At 38.0% G+C, this 18970-nt stretch overlaps 1 protein-coding gene across 15 annotated transcripts in view; it reads left to right on the top strand.

The window, feature by feature from the left end:
- HDAC9 (histone deacetylase 9) overlaps nt 1-18970 on the top strand; it is a 484926-nt gene that overhangs the window by 231610 nt on the left and 234346 nt on the right. The window contains exon 1 of one of the 15 annotated variants that reach the window (XM_054816944.1): nt 17580-17687. The exons of the other annotated variants lie outside the window; for them this stretch is intronic. Coding sequence (XP_054672919.1) covers nt 17654-17687 — 34 coding nt within the window. The 5' untranslated portion in view covers nt 17580-17653. Of the gene's footprint in view, nt 1-17579; nt 17688-18970 lie in introns of those variants that run through there. 15 annotated transcript variants of the gene reach the window in all.

Below are 18970 nucleotides of genomic sequence, written 5' to 3'. Positions count from 1 at the left end.
TTGAAATGGACTCCACCTCTCATTTTTCTTATTGCCGTTTCTGAAATAAACAATTGTGCTCAAAGGACACATCACCCTAAAGGATAAATGAAATGCTTGTGACTGAAAGTACATTCAAAACCAATCCGTGATAGGGAGTAATTTAAAAGTCCTAGGGAAGTCTTTCTACCATCTTCAGAGTATTATGTAACTTTGCAGCAGCAGAAAACACTTCAGAAGAGTAAATAACACTAGAAGAAAACATGGCCAACCTCATATATATGCAGATTTGAGAGCACCACTAGTGAAGTGAAAAACAATGTATAATTTGGAATTTAGCCAGTTTAGGTTAGCTAATGTCATTGAAGGTCCTTCAACTCTTTTCTGGGGTTTCTTTTTCATGCTATAATTTTGGTAAATCTTTATAAATTACTGGTGGTATTTGAAGACTTTGTCATTTAGCATATTGAGCTTATAAATGAGTGTATGTGATAGGAAGAAGCAAGCCAATGAACTGGTCAATTGATACTATTCTTCTTATAGATTCACCATGGGAGAAAGGCAGTGCTACTTTGTGCCTATATAAGAATTGCAGTATCCAGCATATCCTGAAAGAGTATCCAGTGCGAGCCTAAATGTTTGTTGCCTATATAGTTTTGCTGGAGGGGGACCAAAAGCGTACTGTATTATTTACACAGTGATAAGCTTTCCTCATTTGCTCCACTAAATGTGGATAATTATCACTCATTTTAGGTTTTTCTGTATAAATGACACAGATGTCCAGACAACATATTTATAATTTCACCCCATCTGTGCTAATTTTTCTATAAATGTCCTTTTAGTGCAGTAATCATCCTGGTTTATCAACATTATCCACAGTGTTGAACAACATGCAAAGATGTGACTAATATTCAGCCCTCATTAAAATAAAACATACCCACCCCCACCCCATCCCAGTGTCACGGCACAGTTGGAAATTTTCTGGAGTGTGTTGGTTGGCTTTGCTTTGGTGGGTTTCTGGGGCCAGCTTCCCTGAGCCCAAGACATCCAAGGTTGACACCATGGTGCCGGAGGGCAACAGACAAAAAATTCCCCCAGCTTGTGTTCAAGGCGTTGTACAGCTACGTGTGTCTGGTTATCCATAAAGAAAGAACTTACAGAAGTATATGTGTATTTCTTCTGAAATTAAGGGATTTGCTTTTGAGCCCTTAATTAGAGCCCCCTCCTCTGCACATTGCTGGGTGGAGTGAGATAGCTAACAAGAGGCTTTTTTTTTTTTAAAGTCCTTGATCTGGGACCCAACTTTGTATGGTACTAACAGGAAAAGAGGGTAGTGTATGGCGACTGCTCTGCTGTCATTTACTTCTGATGTGCTGTGGGTGGTTGGTTTTCCCCTCTTCTCAAAAATTTCCACAACTCACCACTGCGGAGGCAAGCTTGCATTGGAAAAGACCCTGTAGTGTTTAGCATAAAACCTTTTTGAGGTCTGTTTCAATAAATCATCTCAAATTCATCAGCCTTGCTCAGATTCACCCATACAGATGTTGTGTCGATATAATTATTAGGAAGCTTATGTGGGAAGTAATTAATGGTCATGCAGATAAAGTGTATTTCTAAATGAAACAATTGGGTCATTTATAATTTGTCCTTTTGTGTCCCCCAATTCCTGAAAGCCACCACTGCAATTTATAGTTTAATGACCTGGAAAAAAAATATTTCCCAAAGCACGGCCATAATAAATGATAGGAGCAAAAGAAAATAATCTAGAATCATAAAACAGTTAGGTATTTCCAGTCCCAACCTCAAAACCTTTTCTGTTAAATTAGCAAAAGCACTTGAGAAAATGAGGTCAAGACCTCCAAACTCAGTCTTATTTAAGAGCAAAACATTACAGCTATGGAAATTCTAAATAGGGTAGAGTTTAAAATGGAAACAGTGTTATCAGAGTCACAGGCTTCTGAATGCCCTCCTACTTAAAGACATATTAAAGTACTTAAAAGTAGTATTAAAGTACTCTTTTCAAGAAAAGTAGTATCAAGCTACATAAGGTAAATTTCTTCTGCTTCTGCAGGTTTTTAAGTTATTTGAGCGATTATGTATACTAGCAGGTTCACCAGCACTAACTCCTGCTTCCTCTGGAAAAAATAAACTATATATGATAGTGTAGTTCAATCTGGTAAATAATGACCGCATATAAATGAAGCAGTGGCAAAAAAAACACTGCCATTTTTCCAGTTTCGGAACTAGGGTTGTGCTTGCATGTTTCCAGTGTAATCTGAGCACTTGCAGAAGAACTATACCTATACCACCACCTTTTAACAGTCCCTATGGAAATGGAAGGTTATAGGAATTCCTCTCTTGATGCATAGACAAATATTACTGGGGTAAAATAGCACTTAAGCTCTGCAGTTTCTCCAGTACTTAAGACCCATATTTCAAAATTATTTAGTCATGAAGGAACTTGTGCAAGAAGGAACTTGGTGCTCAGAAACACTTGGAAGGCCAATCAATGGCTGCTGAGATCTGACACTGGGCATCAAAGGTCATTCTTAAGGAACTAAATGTTTTTAAAACCTTCCCCAAATTCTGTTATATTTTCTCTGCTGTGAGTGAGTTAAAAGTTTCGCTTTGGAGAATGAAACTTTTCCTACTAGTTTTTTGTATCTTGATAGGATTCCTGTATGCCAGTGTTTGTATACCAGTAAGATATGCAGCTTCTGCTCAATGTGAGTGCTGGAAGCATATTGCTGGAAGGGTAAAACTGCTTCTTCTTCCTATCGTATCAAAAAAAATCCTTTCTATCAAAAAGTTTTGGTCTGTAATGGGGTCAGAGGAAATTAAAGTAGCCTTTCATTCTGTGTTACAGGATCTTCCTCTGAAGTTTCAGACTACCAGACTAGCAGGCTAAATTCAGCAGCAGGGATGCCTTCAATTAACTGTATCTGTTCTATTTGTAGTACAAAGGATATGAATGGCCTACATAGCTGAAAAGAAAGGAGGCTAAATAGAACTTAAAGAGGTACCCTGCATATAGCACTCTCAAAGGAAAGCAATGGGATCTCTGCCAGTCAGCAGTTTAAGATCATAGCTAATGCAAAGACTTGGATGGAATTTATACAGGTGTGCTGTCTAGTCAATAAGACATCCAGGAAGAATTTCTGTAGAAGAGGTTGCTCATAATGTAAAGTACTCTGCTGAAAACAGTGGAAAAGTGAGCAATGCAAATGAGTTTAGGCAGAATTAGCAAGTTCATTTTAGAGGAATGCATGGTTAGCTCAGGGGATTGGTAATAATCTTGAGATCTTCATCTCTAGAGCACCACTTTGAATTTAACCTGGTTGTTGATGCCAATCAAAACACATTGTCCTTGTTATTGATCTCTATGAAATGACTTTCCAGTGTCCTTGAAAGAAAATCCAGAACCTGCAGTTGGCACATAAAAAAATTGAGATAAAAGAATTTGACATAAAAATAATTGACATAACAGAATTTAATAAGCACAGTGATTAACTTACTGCTTACCTTCTGCAGACTGACTCAGCTGAACTTCTTCACAAGGAGACTGGCAGAGAGCAGGGGGAATATCATGTTCCTTGCCTCTCTCAACAAGCATAGGTCTTAAAGCTGTAATGTGACAGTGGAGTGAAGTAACTATTGAGCTCTCAATAAAAGAAAAAGGAGAATGAATGAAAGGAGTAGCTGGTATCTTTTGTCATTGTTAGAATGTCTAGAGTCATCAAGAAGTGTGAAACTTCACTACATTTCTCTATACACTGGATTTGATCGTCTCAGGATGCGCTATCTTACAATGCCAAATTCCTGAAGAATGAAATGGCTGGGATATGCCTCCATGAGACTGAAAGGACGGCATCATCATCCTAGCCACATTATTTACACGATTTCCATTTTAGCAATCGGCCTGCCTATCCCATCTGCCTGCACAGTTATTTACTCCCCATGAGCAGTGGATGTGAGGAGACTTAGTGAAGTATCCTATTCAGAAAGCATAGATGATACGCACAGAGAACCAGTGGAACCACCTTTCCCACTGTGGCTGGATCTGACTTTCAGTGACTTTTTGAAATCCTCTTGAAAGCATCTCCAGATTAGAGACTCTGGGGGACTCTGTCCCTTTTCATATAAAGAGTGATATTAAATCAAGATTCCTTGGCTTCAAGTGGCATTAATACTTAGTGTACTAAGTATATTGGTGTTGGACTATTATCTAGCTTTCTTAAGAATGTGGCAGAAGTAATTTTCCATTATTTAATGGCATTTTCTGGTGGTAAACGTAGAAGATGAGAAAAGAGATTTATTTTCCTTGGTCACTATACCCCAGAAAGTCCAAAGAGCAAGGAGAACCCTTGATTCAGAAAGCAGAGGAAAGGCTGGCATATAGTAAAAAAGAGGACTGTAGCACTCAAGCTTTGAATTTGTTTCATATTGTTACGAAATCACACACCAGCACTGGTGGTTTCACAATCCATTTAATAGTGCCAGAAAGTGTAGGGATTGTGCATTCCAGTTTGTTTTGCTTTATCTAGCAAAATGTTAAAGGTGGCACAGATTGGCGAAGTTTCCATTCCAGTCAGTGGAGCTACCCTGTCATCTGGCTCTAGGCAACTAGATAATCACTGGTGCCATTACTTCAGACACATGATAAATATGCAGTAAATTTTCTGTGTATTCAGTAACTGAGTAAGGTAGGGTTTCACTTCAGGGAAGAATGAGCCAAGATCAAATTAACTCTCTAGGAAAGGTAAAACACTTAAAATGTCTATGAAAACAACTTAACATGACTACATTTAAAATAATTTTGCTTAGGACAAATTTGGGGGGTGTATTCCAAGCATAGTATCATGAAGGAAAACTAACATTGTATGTCTCCTTGGTAGGGAAACTGCTGCATAAATTTTGTCCATTTGAATGCTTACACATTCCAACTAAAACAATAATCTTCAGTGGATTTTACTGGATTGAACTGTAGAAGACTTCTTCCAAAATTCTGTTTTTCACTAGATCTCTGTTTTTGAAAAGTGCAGGACTTTCTCTTTCAATAGGAGGAGGAAGGGATTACCCATATCTGCTGAAAATGCAACCTCTTACTGTCAACATCTTGCAATGAAAAGCACTGAAGCCGCGAACTTTCGAGTTTCATCTGATAGAGGCCAATTCCAAAGATACGTGCCAGCTAAATTCTCACTAGAAAAAATGAGAACTTAGGCATCATACGTTACCAAGCATTTCATTCTTAGAAACAAGATTGCATGTGCGAAGATTTTGTAACTTAATGCCATGTATCAACTGTTATATCCAGAGATCCCATGTTTCTTAAGAACAGCATTGCTTCGATTGCCTTACCAATAGAATCCATCTCCTCTGTATTTTTTTTAGTGTTAATATTTGCTTTAGGAAAAAAATGATAGTTTTTAAGCTGAAGATCTTTGAAGGATTTAATTGCATTCTAAATTAGTTCCAAAATAAATAATAGTCTTAATGGAGAATATACATTTAGATTCTAAACATTGTGTTTCTCTGTGTCACACAGGAATATTATTTTCTTTTAACCAATGTCAAATATTTGCCCAAAGGAATAAATTAATGTATATTTCAAGACATTTTCAGGTATCATGGAAATCAGATTTTCATCTAGATTAAGCACATCTTCCTCCATATAACAATTACCAAATTCTGAAAAAAAAACCAAACCTGAAATACACTTCTTGAGTGTTCTAATCTCACCCTACTACACAATTCATTTCCCCCACTGAAGGAATTTCACTGAATTTGAAGTGTGAGTTTTGTAAACTGCATCCTTGCCAAACTGAAATCTCTGTGACATCTGAGTTATATTCTCTGCTCGGTTATTCCGAGCCTTCCAAGTTCTTCTACTGTATTCCTTCATTTCAGATCATCTGCTTAGTCAAAGTCTCATTTACAGTAGCTTGCTCCCACCATACAGGAATAGTACAAACCAAAGATGAGCATGGAGCTAAATAAATTCTGATAAGCAGCTACTAGAGGCTGGTGATAGTACATTGGCAGGGGAAGAATAAACAAACCTATAAAGGTTTTCCAGGGCTTTAACATTTTACCTTCTTCTTTTAGTTCAGGAAAATAAAAAAATAAAAAAAATTTTAAAAAAATTTTTTTAAAACAAAATTCTTGTTTAAAAAAGGGGAAGAGTAAAAAAGATAAATTTCCATTCTGCCCCAATATGTGTAAGTGCACTGGAAATTTTAAGACTTGTAATTGTATGAAGTAATTACTTGTAGTTCATGGAGCTCTGTCTCAGTAGGAAATCACCTTCCATCCTGAATTTTGAAATTATTCCTTCATTTGACTGTTAAAGAGAAGTTAAGGAAAGTTTTGTGATTGACTTCAATCCGAAGAGGGGGCCATGGATAATGAGATAAATCTGAAAAATCATTTAAGTTCTTAAAAGTGTGTGTAAAATTCATCCTTGTTGAAATACATGTGAGATTTTATATTCATTTCAGTGTAGTCAGAATTTCCCCCCAAATTTCTGAATTCAGTGTTCATGGATGCATGACCTGTGCTTCTTTGCCTATAGTACCCAAGACTCGTAGTGGTAGATCTTACCAGATTTTTCCTTTCCAGCTGAAGTTTTTGAGGGTGAGTAGCTTTTCAAAGATGATGAGTTTTGTTTGCATTTCTGATAAATTTCAGACATATGTAACAAAACAAAAAAGCAACGTAGAAAGTCTAATGTCAGGCCTACTTGGTCATTGGCAGAAGAGTGAGGCTTTGCATGTATTCTCATGGGTGTTGGGTTCCTGAGGCTGAATGACTGTTTTACACCTACTCAACTACAGGTATGTTGAGCTTGCAACAAGGCATGCCCAGCCAGTCTTGTGCCTGTCACAAGGCACCTTACCTGCTTCGCTGCTGCGGCTCATCTACAGTGCTCACATTAAAATTTCTGCTGATCTTTAAGAGCATGTGGCATGTACTCATTCAGGTGCAAAAGTTTTGGAATTGGTCATGGTAGCGAAAAGTACTGTCATAGTAGCAAAATGCATGTTGTTTACTTATTTTCGTAAACGTCCGGTCAATATAATGCGCTTGGTAAAAAACATAGTTTCTGCATGATAGAAGTTGTAGGACTGTGTAGATAACCTGAAGATCTCATCTACAGTGAATGTGCTCTATTTCAGAGCTCAGCTGTTTTAGTTCTTGGCTGCCGTAGGCTAAATCTGAACCTGGATCCAAGTACCGATAGGACATCTGTCATTCCTGTGCTCGGTTACTCTTCCTGCTTTCCCTGAGTAGGAAAGAGAAAAACCCGACAGGATAAGCTGGAACACTGAGCTTGTGCTGACAGCTAGGAACTGAGAATTAGAAGCCGAGTGCAGGGAATGTGGTGGGGAGCTGGAGAACGGATGAGAGGAAAAAGCCCTATGGAAAGAAACAAACATCTGTGATTCAATATTTGATGTAGACTAACAGCCATAAAACTACTTTTTCCTATTCTTGAGTGTCTACTTGAAGTTAGTGCCAATTTAAAATCTAATTTAATAACCATATTTAAATAAATTACATCTTTGCAGTTGATTAACATGTTCTCTTAAATTCTGTATACCATTTCAGTTCTTATGAAATAAAACATTAAGACGATTAGCAGAGTTGAGTACTTAATAGCAATCGCCAAAAAGGCCAATATAGTCCATTAAATGGAATTATTATAGACGTCTAAGAATTCTGTTGAAGAAGAGGCTTTCAATGCACATCAGTTGGATTCTGCATGAATGAACAAACATTTTTGAAGGAATAGATTGTCTCTGCAACAATTTTCAGTTGATCTCTGGTAGTATTTATGGTTTCTGCATTCTCCTGCGTGGCTTCCTGCTGAAGAACATGGCTGTGGCATCCTGGCCAGTGACTGAAAACCACGTGGAGAATCTTTCTACTCCTTAAAGAGGTGTGTCTAACGGGGACCTTTCTGTGAATCTGTATGAATCTTTAGGTACAGCAATCAATCTTGAACTGTTCATTAACAATTTGAGCTGTAAATTAGAAGTCTGTGTGAGATTTGGTTTTCCACAAAACACTAATTTCTTGATGTTGCCTATTCTCTCTGTGTTTTCTTCTTGAAAAAAAACAGAGTGGAATTAAGTTATGTTATACTTTGAGTCCTAATTGGAGCTTCAGTTTCTTGTCTGTAAATCTGTTTACGGATGCTTACACTGGACCTATTACAATGGTGGCAAGTGCTGTTTGAACAGGTTTGCCACTCTCCTCCCTTTCTGCCTTACGGGCAGCACAGAGAGCAAAAGCAGAAGGAATGAGGAATAAGTTGCTAGCTTCACAGGAAAAGCTGCTATTTTGAAACTGTGTGACTGAGAGAAGCAAACTTTTGATATATGTCATATTTTCCGTGATAATAAATATATGGAACTTTATAAGATGGTAAGACTTTATCAAGACATTGTTACCTGTAAGAAGTGTGGCAAGTATGTGACTGCTTTCTTGTTGCTTTGGGGCCATGCTCTTCTTTATTATGTTTCCTTTAAAGAGAACAAGCAAGACAAGGACAAAAGAACGATGTGTCCAAATGGTGCGTCTTGGGAGAAGGCAGACAGCCAGGATGGTTCTTATTTTGTTCCTTTTAGGAAAGCAGTTAGGATTCTTTGGTGGATGGTGAGGTGGCCATCATCTATCTGATGCCCATCTCACTCCACATAGATGACGAAAAGCTGTGTGGCTGGGGTTCTCAAGAGCAACCAACCATACTGTGCTCTTTGCCATTCATAAACAAGGTTTCCCTGGTAGAGGCATTGTATACCTGAATTGTCCTAGCTGTGACTATGTTTCCTAGGAATGGCAAGTCTCTCTTTTCTGTGTAATTCTCTGTAGTCTCTTACCCAGTACCAGCAATGCTCAGGAATATGCAATCTTATTTTATTATAGGCACGCATCACAGGACTATGCACGCAACCCATGTTAAAAATTATTCTGTTTTCTGACTTTTTACTCCTTTGAAATACAGAAATAGCTTACAGAAGGCAATAGAGCTGTGTCAGAGATTCATGCTGTGCTTTGCAATGACATGAGTTCGTTCAGCGCTGGTGGCAGCTCATTTATACTGATGGAGACTTCCCACATGTTGAACACAGACATAATCTGTACTTGTGCCAGAAATCATTGTTTCCCACCTGTACAGCATAATCTGTTCCTAATGCCTATGACCTATTTTAAAATCTTTGTCTTTATAGCTGCTTATATGCAATAGTTATAGAAATGCCACCGAAATGGTCAGTAACAGAAGTGCAGGTAACAGATGTGTAGCTCTCCCCATTTTGTGGTATATTCCTAAAAGAAACTGTGGCACAGCTATTTGTTGTGTGTAGTTACTACTCAGTGGAAGAAATTATATCTTTTATCATTTATCCACAAAGAGCTGTTGTGCTCCAAATTGTACATAGCTTCCACTGTCTTTTGCATACCTGTCTGAGCAAATGATATCTGCTCTTTACTTTCACAGTAGAGCTGACTGCTCTGTTATCTGTAGTTTGCCATCAAAACTGCAAACAAAAATGTGGTGGGAAAATACTGTCTACAGATGAAAGTGCTTATAAATTAAACATGCCATACAACAGGACGTTCAGATTACAGACCATTTTTTAAGTTTTAAAAGGGTTTCATAATGGACACGATATTAAGTTGCACACAAACTAACTGAAGTTAGTAAGACCCAGCTGTTTGCTAACAGCATAACAAATAACAAACCATAGCAGTTTAATCCAATGCGAGATTAATTAATACGATCTGAAAAGCAAATCATATGGTGGTTTTCGGAACGGAAACTGGCATGAGAGAAGACTTGCATATATATAACTGTAGCATTTCTGACTAAAGAATTATGCAATAGTCAGAAAAACTGCTGCGGTATCACATTAATAGATTAAACTGGTAATTGAAAGGTACAGTTTAAAACCCGGACAGACATTTCATAAGATTGTTTCCAGACACCGCAAATTCTTATCAATCCAAATATTAAGATGTAGTAGCAGGAAAATTTCCAGTGTTTTCAATCAGTTTTTAGTTTGTATATGCACAAATATATATGCCCATATAAGATAGAGGTTGCAAAGTGTCCATATGAGAAAGGTTGCACTCTTGGTGTGAATAAATATGGCATCTGCCAGTAGATTTGTTGCTGCCATTGCTCTGTCCCTGCAGACAGAGGGCGAGCAGAAAAGAGGCTCCAGCTCGGCCATGTGGTATACACCAGCCCTCCTTTTCTGAGCGTGCAGAGTTGAGTTATTTTCAGGGGACTGCAATAGCCTGGAAAGTAGTGTCAGACTGACTCTAAGCAGGAGTCTTTGCTGAGTGCGTGGGTCAAAAGGAGCAGGAGAAAGGTTAGAATTAACATAAAAGGCACAGATTTTCTTTCAAATGCCTTTTATCTCTGTAAATACTATAAAAAATGGCAGGTCTTTGTACATCTGTTTGACTGAAGCTCAGGCACATTTTTGCATGAGATGGGGTTAAACGCATGACTTCCTTCAATGCCTTTTCACCCATTTCAGTTCTTTTCTCTGAAGAAATGATCAGCTTTATGAAAATATGCTTCTCACAGTAGAATCATAGATCAGGAAAATAGTGTGAAATGGCTGCTGGACTAAGAGAAGTGGTGCATTGCCAAGTACTCTGGTTAACAACCAGCTGAAGTTGGCCAAAAGATGCAAGCAAAATCTATAGGAATTTCAAATGAAAGCAACAGGTATTTACTTGTGATCCTTATTTACATCTTTAGGCTGAAGAGAGACTCAAAACTCATTGTCCTTTAAGATGTGTAACTCACATCAGAAGGGTACTGGCAACTGGCACATCAGTACAGATAAATGGTTGGCAGACATGGATTATTTCAGTCCAGTGTACCCAAACTTCAAAGTCTACCGTAGTGCACTGGTTCGTTAGAGCCATCGGCCTTATGTCAGCAATTTGTAGTCCTTTTCCATTACTCTGTCTTAATAAATTCTGGGAAGTTCTGCACTGTCCTTTCTTCTCCAGCTCACTTATGGGAACCGCTTCTACTGTGTGCCCCTTATGAATCATGGAGGAAGAAATTATTTCAGTTATTCCCTTGTCTTACCGTGTGTGCTGGTGCCATAAAGCTAGCTGTAAGCAGGAAAGTACTGGGAGAGGACACCAAATAGAATTTTAGGAAGACCAAGGTTATGACTGCCACTGTTCTGTCTCTACCTGACTGTTCCTGCTCTGTACTGTGCCAAGTCATCCAACAGGGAATAGCAGGAAAGAGGGTACAACAGCGAAATTGGTGTGTTAGTGGGGGAGCAGAGGTTTGTCTAGCGGTGAGGCAAAAACATCTGTGCAGACCCCCTCCTCACCCATTGCCCCTAGTACACAACCCCAGTGGCAGCCAGCCTCAGCAAAGCAGTTTAACAGCCCTGCGGCTGGCTGGCTGGCTGAGATTTCTTGCCAGATGGTTTTCTTTACTTAGACTGAAACTAGCTAAAGACTATTAGCTTCATATTGGTGGCTCCGTCTTTCACAGGCTGCAAGAGCAGTCGCTGAAATGGCTGGGAGGTTGCTGCTGGGAGTTGTCAACATCAGTTATCATGGGCTATTTTCTGATCTCGAGTGGTGCTCCTGTGCTGTGAGAGTTCTGCCTAACGTAAGAGTGGTTTTATCATTGCTGAATGAAGGCTGGTCCCAAGGCAGGAGGCTACCCAACTCGACAAGTTTTAAAATAGCGTTCATATGGTGTTAATTGCCTTAATTGTATTAAATACAGGATTATGTTTTACTAGCTAAGTGTGGGATGTAGGATTCGTTTTCATCCCTGAAGAAATAATGCTTTTCGCTTGCTGCTTACACAGCTCCTACTTGTTACACAGCACTCACAGTTGCTTCTTATGGGCTCTGATAATACATATTGGTTTATTAAGGCAATCGGGGCTATCGCTGGGCATATCTCATGTGACTGTCATTAAGACTCACGCCGCACATACTCAGAATGATTTCAGCCAGTGTCTCACCTTTCATAAAACAAGAGCAGGGAGCTCCTCCTTTACTCTGGGGAGAGGCTTATGACAGCAGATCCGTTACGGTCTGCACCCTGCTTGGGAGGGCTGGCGAGAACTGCTGGGAGAGGAGATGTGCAGCTTACACACAGCGTGAAGCAGTTTAGCTCTCTGAGGTGTAATTTTAAGCTCTTCTCAGGTTTAGGAATAATGGTTATACTTGAGCCATTTTTCTTTAGCTTTCCATACTAACTGTTAAGTGGAACATTATATAAGAAGAGATACTCTTCTCTAGTACGATCAAATGGTTCTTTGTTTTACAGCTCCTGGTATGGCCTTACAGTGTCTGTCTCTTAATCCAGCTCTCTTTTTATTTTTATATATATATATATATATATAAAAAAGCTCAAATGTAAACTTCACATAAAGTTGATGTTACTTTTTTCTTAGTTGCTCTTCCTTTTTAGCTTGATTGTTTTACGATAGCAGAGCCCAGTGCTTCTGCAGCTTTTGACTGAATTGTGTGTGTTTGTGGCAGGTTTTAATAGTAAAATAAAAAGTATTAAAATTAACATGAATATAAAATTATATGTATATTTATAAAATATAAATATAAATGTAACAAAATTTCAAGAATTTCACTTCCAAGGATACTTTTCAAATGATACTACTTTCAAGTAGATTACTCATTTTAATGGCGTACAGAGATGTGGTGGAGTTTATGTTATGGCAAAAAAAGTGTTTTGAGAAGAAACTTTCATGGGTTTGTGTTTTTATTTTATTCTTTTATGGCGGTGCAAGTTACAGATTCCAAAAAGCCTAAGAAAACGGTTAAGAACATACTTTGCTAGCAAATACAGGTATTTCAATACATTAATCATTTTACTCACCAACGCCAGTAGCATGTTGATACTTCTGTACTCAGGAGACTGTGGTCAGTCCCCGGTGCCCAAGGTCGGGCTGAGGACTGGAACCGCAGTCATTTAGCAGGAAGTTTATACTGGTTCAGACTGTGCCTTGGAATATTGGGTAGCCTACTGTGGAAAAGGAAACCACAGGGAAGGGATGAAAACACTTCTGTGTGCCCATGCCAACATACACCGCTGGTTCAATGAACCAATAAGTAAAGGCTCATCACAGTGGGAGGAGGTACCAGCGAATATTACATCGTCAAGAGTAGTACCTGGAGGTGATGGTAAAGAGCTTAGAAGGAGCACGGGAGGGATGCAAAATACACAGTATCTGTTTGAAACACACAAAAGATCCACTGCATTTCACTGCATAATCTCCTTAAATACGATTGTGTTTGCTTTTCTTTTGCTGCAGTTCCTTTGCTCTTTTTGCTGTCTGTGCTGTGGTCCTCTGTATTCTTTCAGAAGGTTTATATTTATTTGAACTTACTTTCTGCTGTAAATATTGCAGTATGAAATAGGACATAGGTGGCTTAGTTTGAGCAGAAAAAAACTTTAATAATAACACAAGAGTAATAACTATACATGGAGTGGATTTGTGGGAAATGGATTCCCTTCACTCTGCCTTTTTTTTTTTTTTGGAAATTACTGTAAGATGGAGACCACTGTATTACAGGAAGGAAGAAGTGCTTGTAATCCAATGTGACAATAATAGGTGAAGGGACAATCATTTATCACGAAATAGCTGCAGATCTGTTTCTCGGAAGAAGGTCAGTTTTGACATTTATTTATTAATGTTAAATTGGAAATTGTTTACAGTTTAATACAATTATCTCCAGTTATTAATTTTATCTTAAATGCCTTTTTACCTTCTTCTCTCCTTTTTGGCAAATTCATGGTAGGATCGGTAGGTCTTGAAAGTCTAACTGCGTTGATGTCCATCTTTGAAGGGTTTAGTGTTGGGTTTTTTCCTCTGGAGACAAAACTGTACGTACCTTACAGAAATCAGTCTTGCTTTCCTGCGACATGTTTGTGTCTTTTTACCCTTTGTTAATATGATTCTCATTTAGAAACAGGAACTGTGAAATGCGCAGGGGAATAAATAGATCTCTTCTAAATAGACATTGTTAAGGAAGAGCAAAGGAAGTGAATTGTGTGAATTCTTAGAACTGAGTAACGTTTATTTCAGAAAAAGACATACTTCTCAGGTCGGAATGTCTTTTGCTTTGCAAGTAAGTTACTTTTTTGCTGCCTTTGTAATAATGAGGAAAATTGTGATGGTGGTTTCTGCAGATGTGAGGTTGCAGTGGGCAGTTTGGTAGCTATTTGAATGTGCCCACCAGCTTGATATCAAAATTGGGAAAGCCAGCAGAGCCTGGGTGGGCGCTGCATTGTGTTATGGGAACCTGCCTGACGTTATCAGGATAATCTCATTGCTGTAGCAGTGTTTTGAACTCTGAAGCATGTGGAACTGAACACACGTGTGGGGAAAACATGCCCTGTAAGGTCTCAGTAGAGAACTTTAAATAAAGGGCTGGCAGGTTTAATGAGTAATTTTCCATCTAGTCTCCCTCTTTTGTTTGAGGGAAAGATGATCAGCAGGTCCACACTGGAAAGGCAGAAGATAGTTCTGAAGAAGGTTAATGTGGCTCTGAGAGCTCAGAAATAAGTGAAGTGAGCACTAGTTTCTCTACCTGCCATGCTCTGGAGTAGTTCCATGTGGGCAACCATTTTTCAGGAACCAAACGAATTCTGAAGATCTTTGGTATAGTTTGCACATAGGTGCTTTCTTAGAATATTTGGACTGTAGCAGATAATTGTATATTGAGCTCCAAGATTTTCACTTGGTTCTGGAAGTTTGGGACCTTTTTCCAGATTTCTGAGTGATTGGCAAGATTTTCTGTGTGTCTTCAGAAGGTTGTGAAAGGCCATCATCGGATAAAAGTCATAAGCTGCTGTTTCAATGGGTTTTATTGAGGGTTTGAATGGCAGAAGGGACAAGGTTTATTGATTTTTTTACTTTGTATTTCATTTATTGTGGTATTAAACTGTGTATCTGGATATGTATGTTGTATCCTTTGGCTGGCATACAGGAATCAAAAGCTGAATATCCTGTTGTTGGACATAATTTGCAGTCAAAAATTACACTTTTCAATAAGCTAAATTTCACATAGGTAGCAGCAAAAATTATATCAGATGGTTCAAAAAAAGGGATTTCAAATGGTCCCTAATGATTTTCTTGTTAACGTTTCACTGTAATAGTTTGCCCCTGTGTACAGAAAGGGTGACCCCACCCAGTAGCATTGGTGAAATCTTCACCTTCTGCCACAATAACATGCTGTCAGTATAAATGTATTTGCACAAAATTATATATGGCATATGGCCGTATATATATATGTCATTGTTGACTAACAAAGAATCCTTGTTCTCCTTGTTTCAAGGAGTGCAAGATTTACAGTTGTTCAACCTCGTGACCCGGCATCATGCAGCTTTATGGCGTTTGATTTCCATACCTTTTAGAGTTGGGTGATAAATATAGCATGGCACTGTCTGAAGTAAGCCTCCTTGTAAGTAGTAGTGAGATCTCAGCAACTTCATGCCAGTCTGCAACTAGTCTCTGCTTTATCAGAATGTCCTCTAAGATGAGGTGAAGCAAGGTCTATAAAAGGTGGTGCAAGTTCTGGAAATGGGTGATTTAAGAGGAGAGTGACATTTAGTTGTTTCCCATTTTTTAAGAAAGATCATATGCTAGTTTTCTTTTCATCTCTGGCACAGAAGGTGAGCCATTCATTTTACTTGTATTCAAAAGGCATTTAAGGTAAATCCTTGAGAGCCCTTTTGCATGTGTGTTGACTATCAATTTCATTTTTCATCTTTTCTCTGGCAGATTTAGGTGTGATTGGAAATGAAATGGAATTTTATGGGTGCATAAGAGAGGTCTTTCTAAACCAAAAGCTAGTCACTGTGTCACTTTGGGACTGAGTTGCGGAGAAAGTGAAAGGTAGTAGTACGGGGTATCAGCTTTGCTTTGTGGTGTTTCATCGGGTGCATAGCTCTCAATTGACAGAATAATACTCACATACTTGGAATGAGTGAAATCAGTGACATCTCCATTGTCTGTATTCCCAGACCTCCTTTCCTTCAGGTAGACTTACTCTTGGTCATTCTCTGCATATTTATGCTATGTCCAGACCCCGTTATTCCTGTGCTTTTTGCAGAGTGCTTCTGTCCACAACAATGAGTAGCTAGTGGTTGTGTAGATTTTGTGGTAGTTCTAGGAAATGGTGTTTTATGTTGGTGAGTAGGAGGAAGTCAGCTTCTTGTGGTATATTCTTAACCTTCAGTTCCTAAGACATTGCATGAAATGTGCTTTATGGATATACTACCATGGTCTCAGCATTCATTTAATTAATTAAACTTTACAGCCAGCAGAGAGAGTGCTGGACCAAGTTTGACTATAGGGAAATCCCTAACAGTGTAGAAATTTCAGTTCAGGTATTCACTATCAGATCCTAATTAAGGGAAGAAACCCAAACACAAGCCTATCTAAAAATTACTGTAAATAACCTCATTAGCCATACTAAATTCCTGTTTCTTAGCAGCATAACTCTAAGAAGTATAAATGTGCATGGCATAAATATAAAAAGCCATAGAAAGTAAAGCTGTACTTTCTGGATTCATCAGAAATTATTTGCATTTTGTTCTTAATTTTCTGAATATGCTTCACTGTACTATTTTCAGTAAACCAAAACTGTTGAAAATCACTTCCTGGTCGCTTTTGAAATACTTTGAGTAAGAAAGAGGAAAACTGAAAAGTAGTCAAATTACTGCAGTCAGGAAGAATTTTTAAATTTCTGAGAAAGAAAAATTATACTGAACAGAAGAACCTAGTAAGGGATGATGCTGCTGCAGCTAAGATGCTCTGTTGAAATCTCGGGATTCAGCCTTCTGCAGTGCATTGATGAGGAAGGAGGTTTCAGGCTAGATTCCAGTTTGTCTCTTGCTGAAGTGAATGTGTTAATGACTTCTGAATGGTACCAAGCTCTCAGTGCTTTACCTTAAAATCAGTATTACAGTCTTTCCAAGGCAAAACTTAAATTAATTGTGCTGCCGCCTTCTCCCAATCCTCAATATGTAATGCCTGATGCAATAATTCCATAAAATATTGTTAATGCTATATCTCATTGATCACAAAAAGTTCTGCTTAAAGCGCAGAAACCGAGCACTTTCATATTGCCTCTTGTATTGCAGAATTTTAGTTTGTAGTGATCTTTCCAGCCAGGTTCAAAAGCTCAGTCAACAGGACTAAATGTGCTTCTTACTGCAATATGCTAAGATTTGTTCATCTTAATTCTGATGAGAGAGAACTTCTACTCTGAATGATTAATGTGTTAAGTGGGGAGTGGGGGTTTCAGTATGACTAGGGTTTATTTAAATGATTAGACTGAGATTCTCAAAGGACCCAAAGAGTTTCCTGAAGAGTAATTTTGAGTGCTTGACTCCATTCAAGCAGTCAGTCTAGTGTGCATGTTCCAGGCCTGATCTGCAAATTTCTAAAACTTGACTTTGAAATTTGAGAAGAGTTCCCACCGATTTTTGTAGACTTCTTAATAGGAAATTTAATTTCTGGAAAAGCGTGCTTGAGAAAGAATCTGTCACTTGAGACTGAAGAAATGTCCGCTGGCTTGACTGACTTTCTGCGTCTCAGATGAGTTGAGATGAAGAGAGAAACAATCAACCCACTAGTAAGAAATGGACCTACTGAAATGCAGAAAACCAAAAATGGGTAATAACTTTTGGTTTTCCAGTTTTCTGAACTGCGCTTGCTAAGTGGCATCAGAATTGTGCAGAATTTTTCTATAGGTGTTGTTTCTTTTGACATAACATGGATTTCTTAGAAGTGTTTAATTGCATTAGTTTCTGGAATATTACAGAACACAGAAGCATTTTTCAGTATTTGTTTAGAATAATAATCATGAAAATATCTCCAGCTAATGTACTGAGAAAGTTGCTGTCATCTTAATAAGTCCTATAGTTTGCTTTTAAAATGTTCAAATATTATGAAGACGAATGTTTGGCAGAGTGAGTAGAAATGTCAGTTTCTTTCCTATACTCACCATAAGTCTACTTGCTGATTAAGGTGACTACATCATAAATGAACCGAAGAAAACCTGCTGTATTTACAGTTTTGAGCTGAGCCAGCATATGTCTGCAACAGACTTACGAGTATGGTAGTGACTTGAACTCAAATAAAGAAAGGCTAGTATGTTGGATAGAAATATGAATATCGTTCTCATTATGTTAATTGTTGGTTTTTGATTCCTTAAAAGCTTATTAATTTGAAGTCATACAGGAAAAGTATACTAGTAGGAATTTTGTTAATGAACACTTAAAGCAAAAAAGGTGATTTTCTTAATGATTTTCTCAGTTAAGCCTTGTTTTCTTTATGTTTTGTCTCCATATATATATCTGCATATCAACTACGTTATTTGTTAGTGATTTCTTTCCTTCTCAGTGCTTTTTCTGTTCATTCTAATTTGTTATTTGACCTGAAAAAAACAGATTGACTCCCTCTAGTGGCTGAAATCATGTCTCTGCATTCCGGAGGGTGCTTTTCAGAAATCTCTTTAGTCTGGAAAACACAAATCACGAATAATATTTTCTAAGTTTAGTGTTACATCGCTATAAAAAAAAAAAAGAAGCAATAGCTTTTCTTTCGGTTATACAGATTGCAATGTTAGTGGTGAGTTGCTTTTGCTGTCTGAAATCTTTTGAATTTAGGGCAGATATTTACAGTGCGTGTTTTCAAGGAATCAAAGTAGATAGTCAAAATAACGTAAACACAGATATGGACACAGTAGGATTGAAATCATTTACTGTGGTGAAAAGAGAAAAAATAGGAAAGGAGGAATTTAGATAAGTAGTGTGATAGTGATGATGCTAAGTATGTCACAGAATTACACGAACAAGATGTTATATACCTAGCTTGGGATTTTTTGAAGCTCAAGAACATTATTTGATTTTAGAAGTAAAAATCTAAAAGTTTGTCTTTGCCAAACTTGCCCTTTT

Source organism: Grus americana, chromosome 2 (genome assembly GCF_028858705.1).
Source record: "Grus americana isolate bGruAme1 chromosome 2, bGruAme1.mat, whole genome shotgun sequence".
Lineage (NCBI taxonomy): Eukaryota > Metazoa > Chordata > Aves > Gruiformes > Gruidae > Grus > Grus americana.
This window is presented reverse-complemented; position numbering and strand designations above follow the sequence as displayed.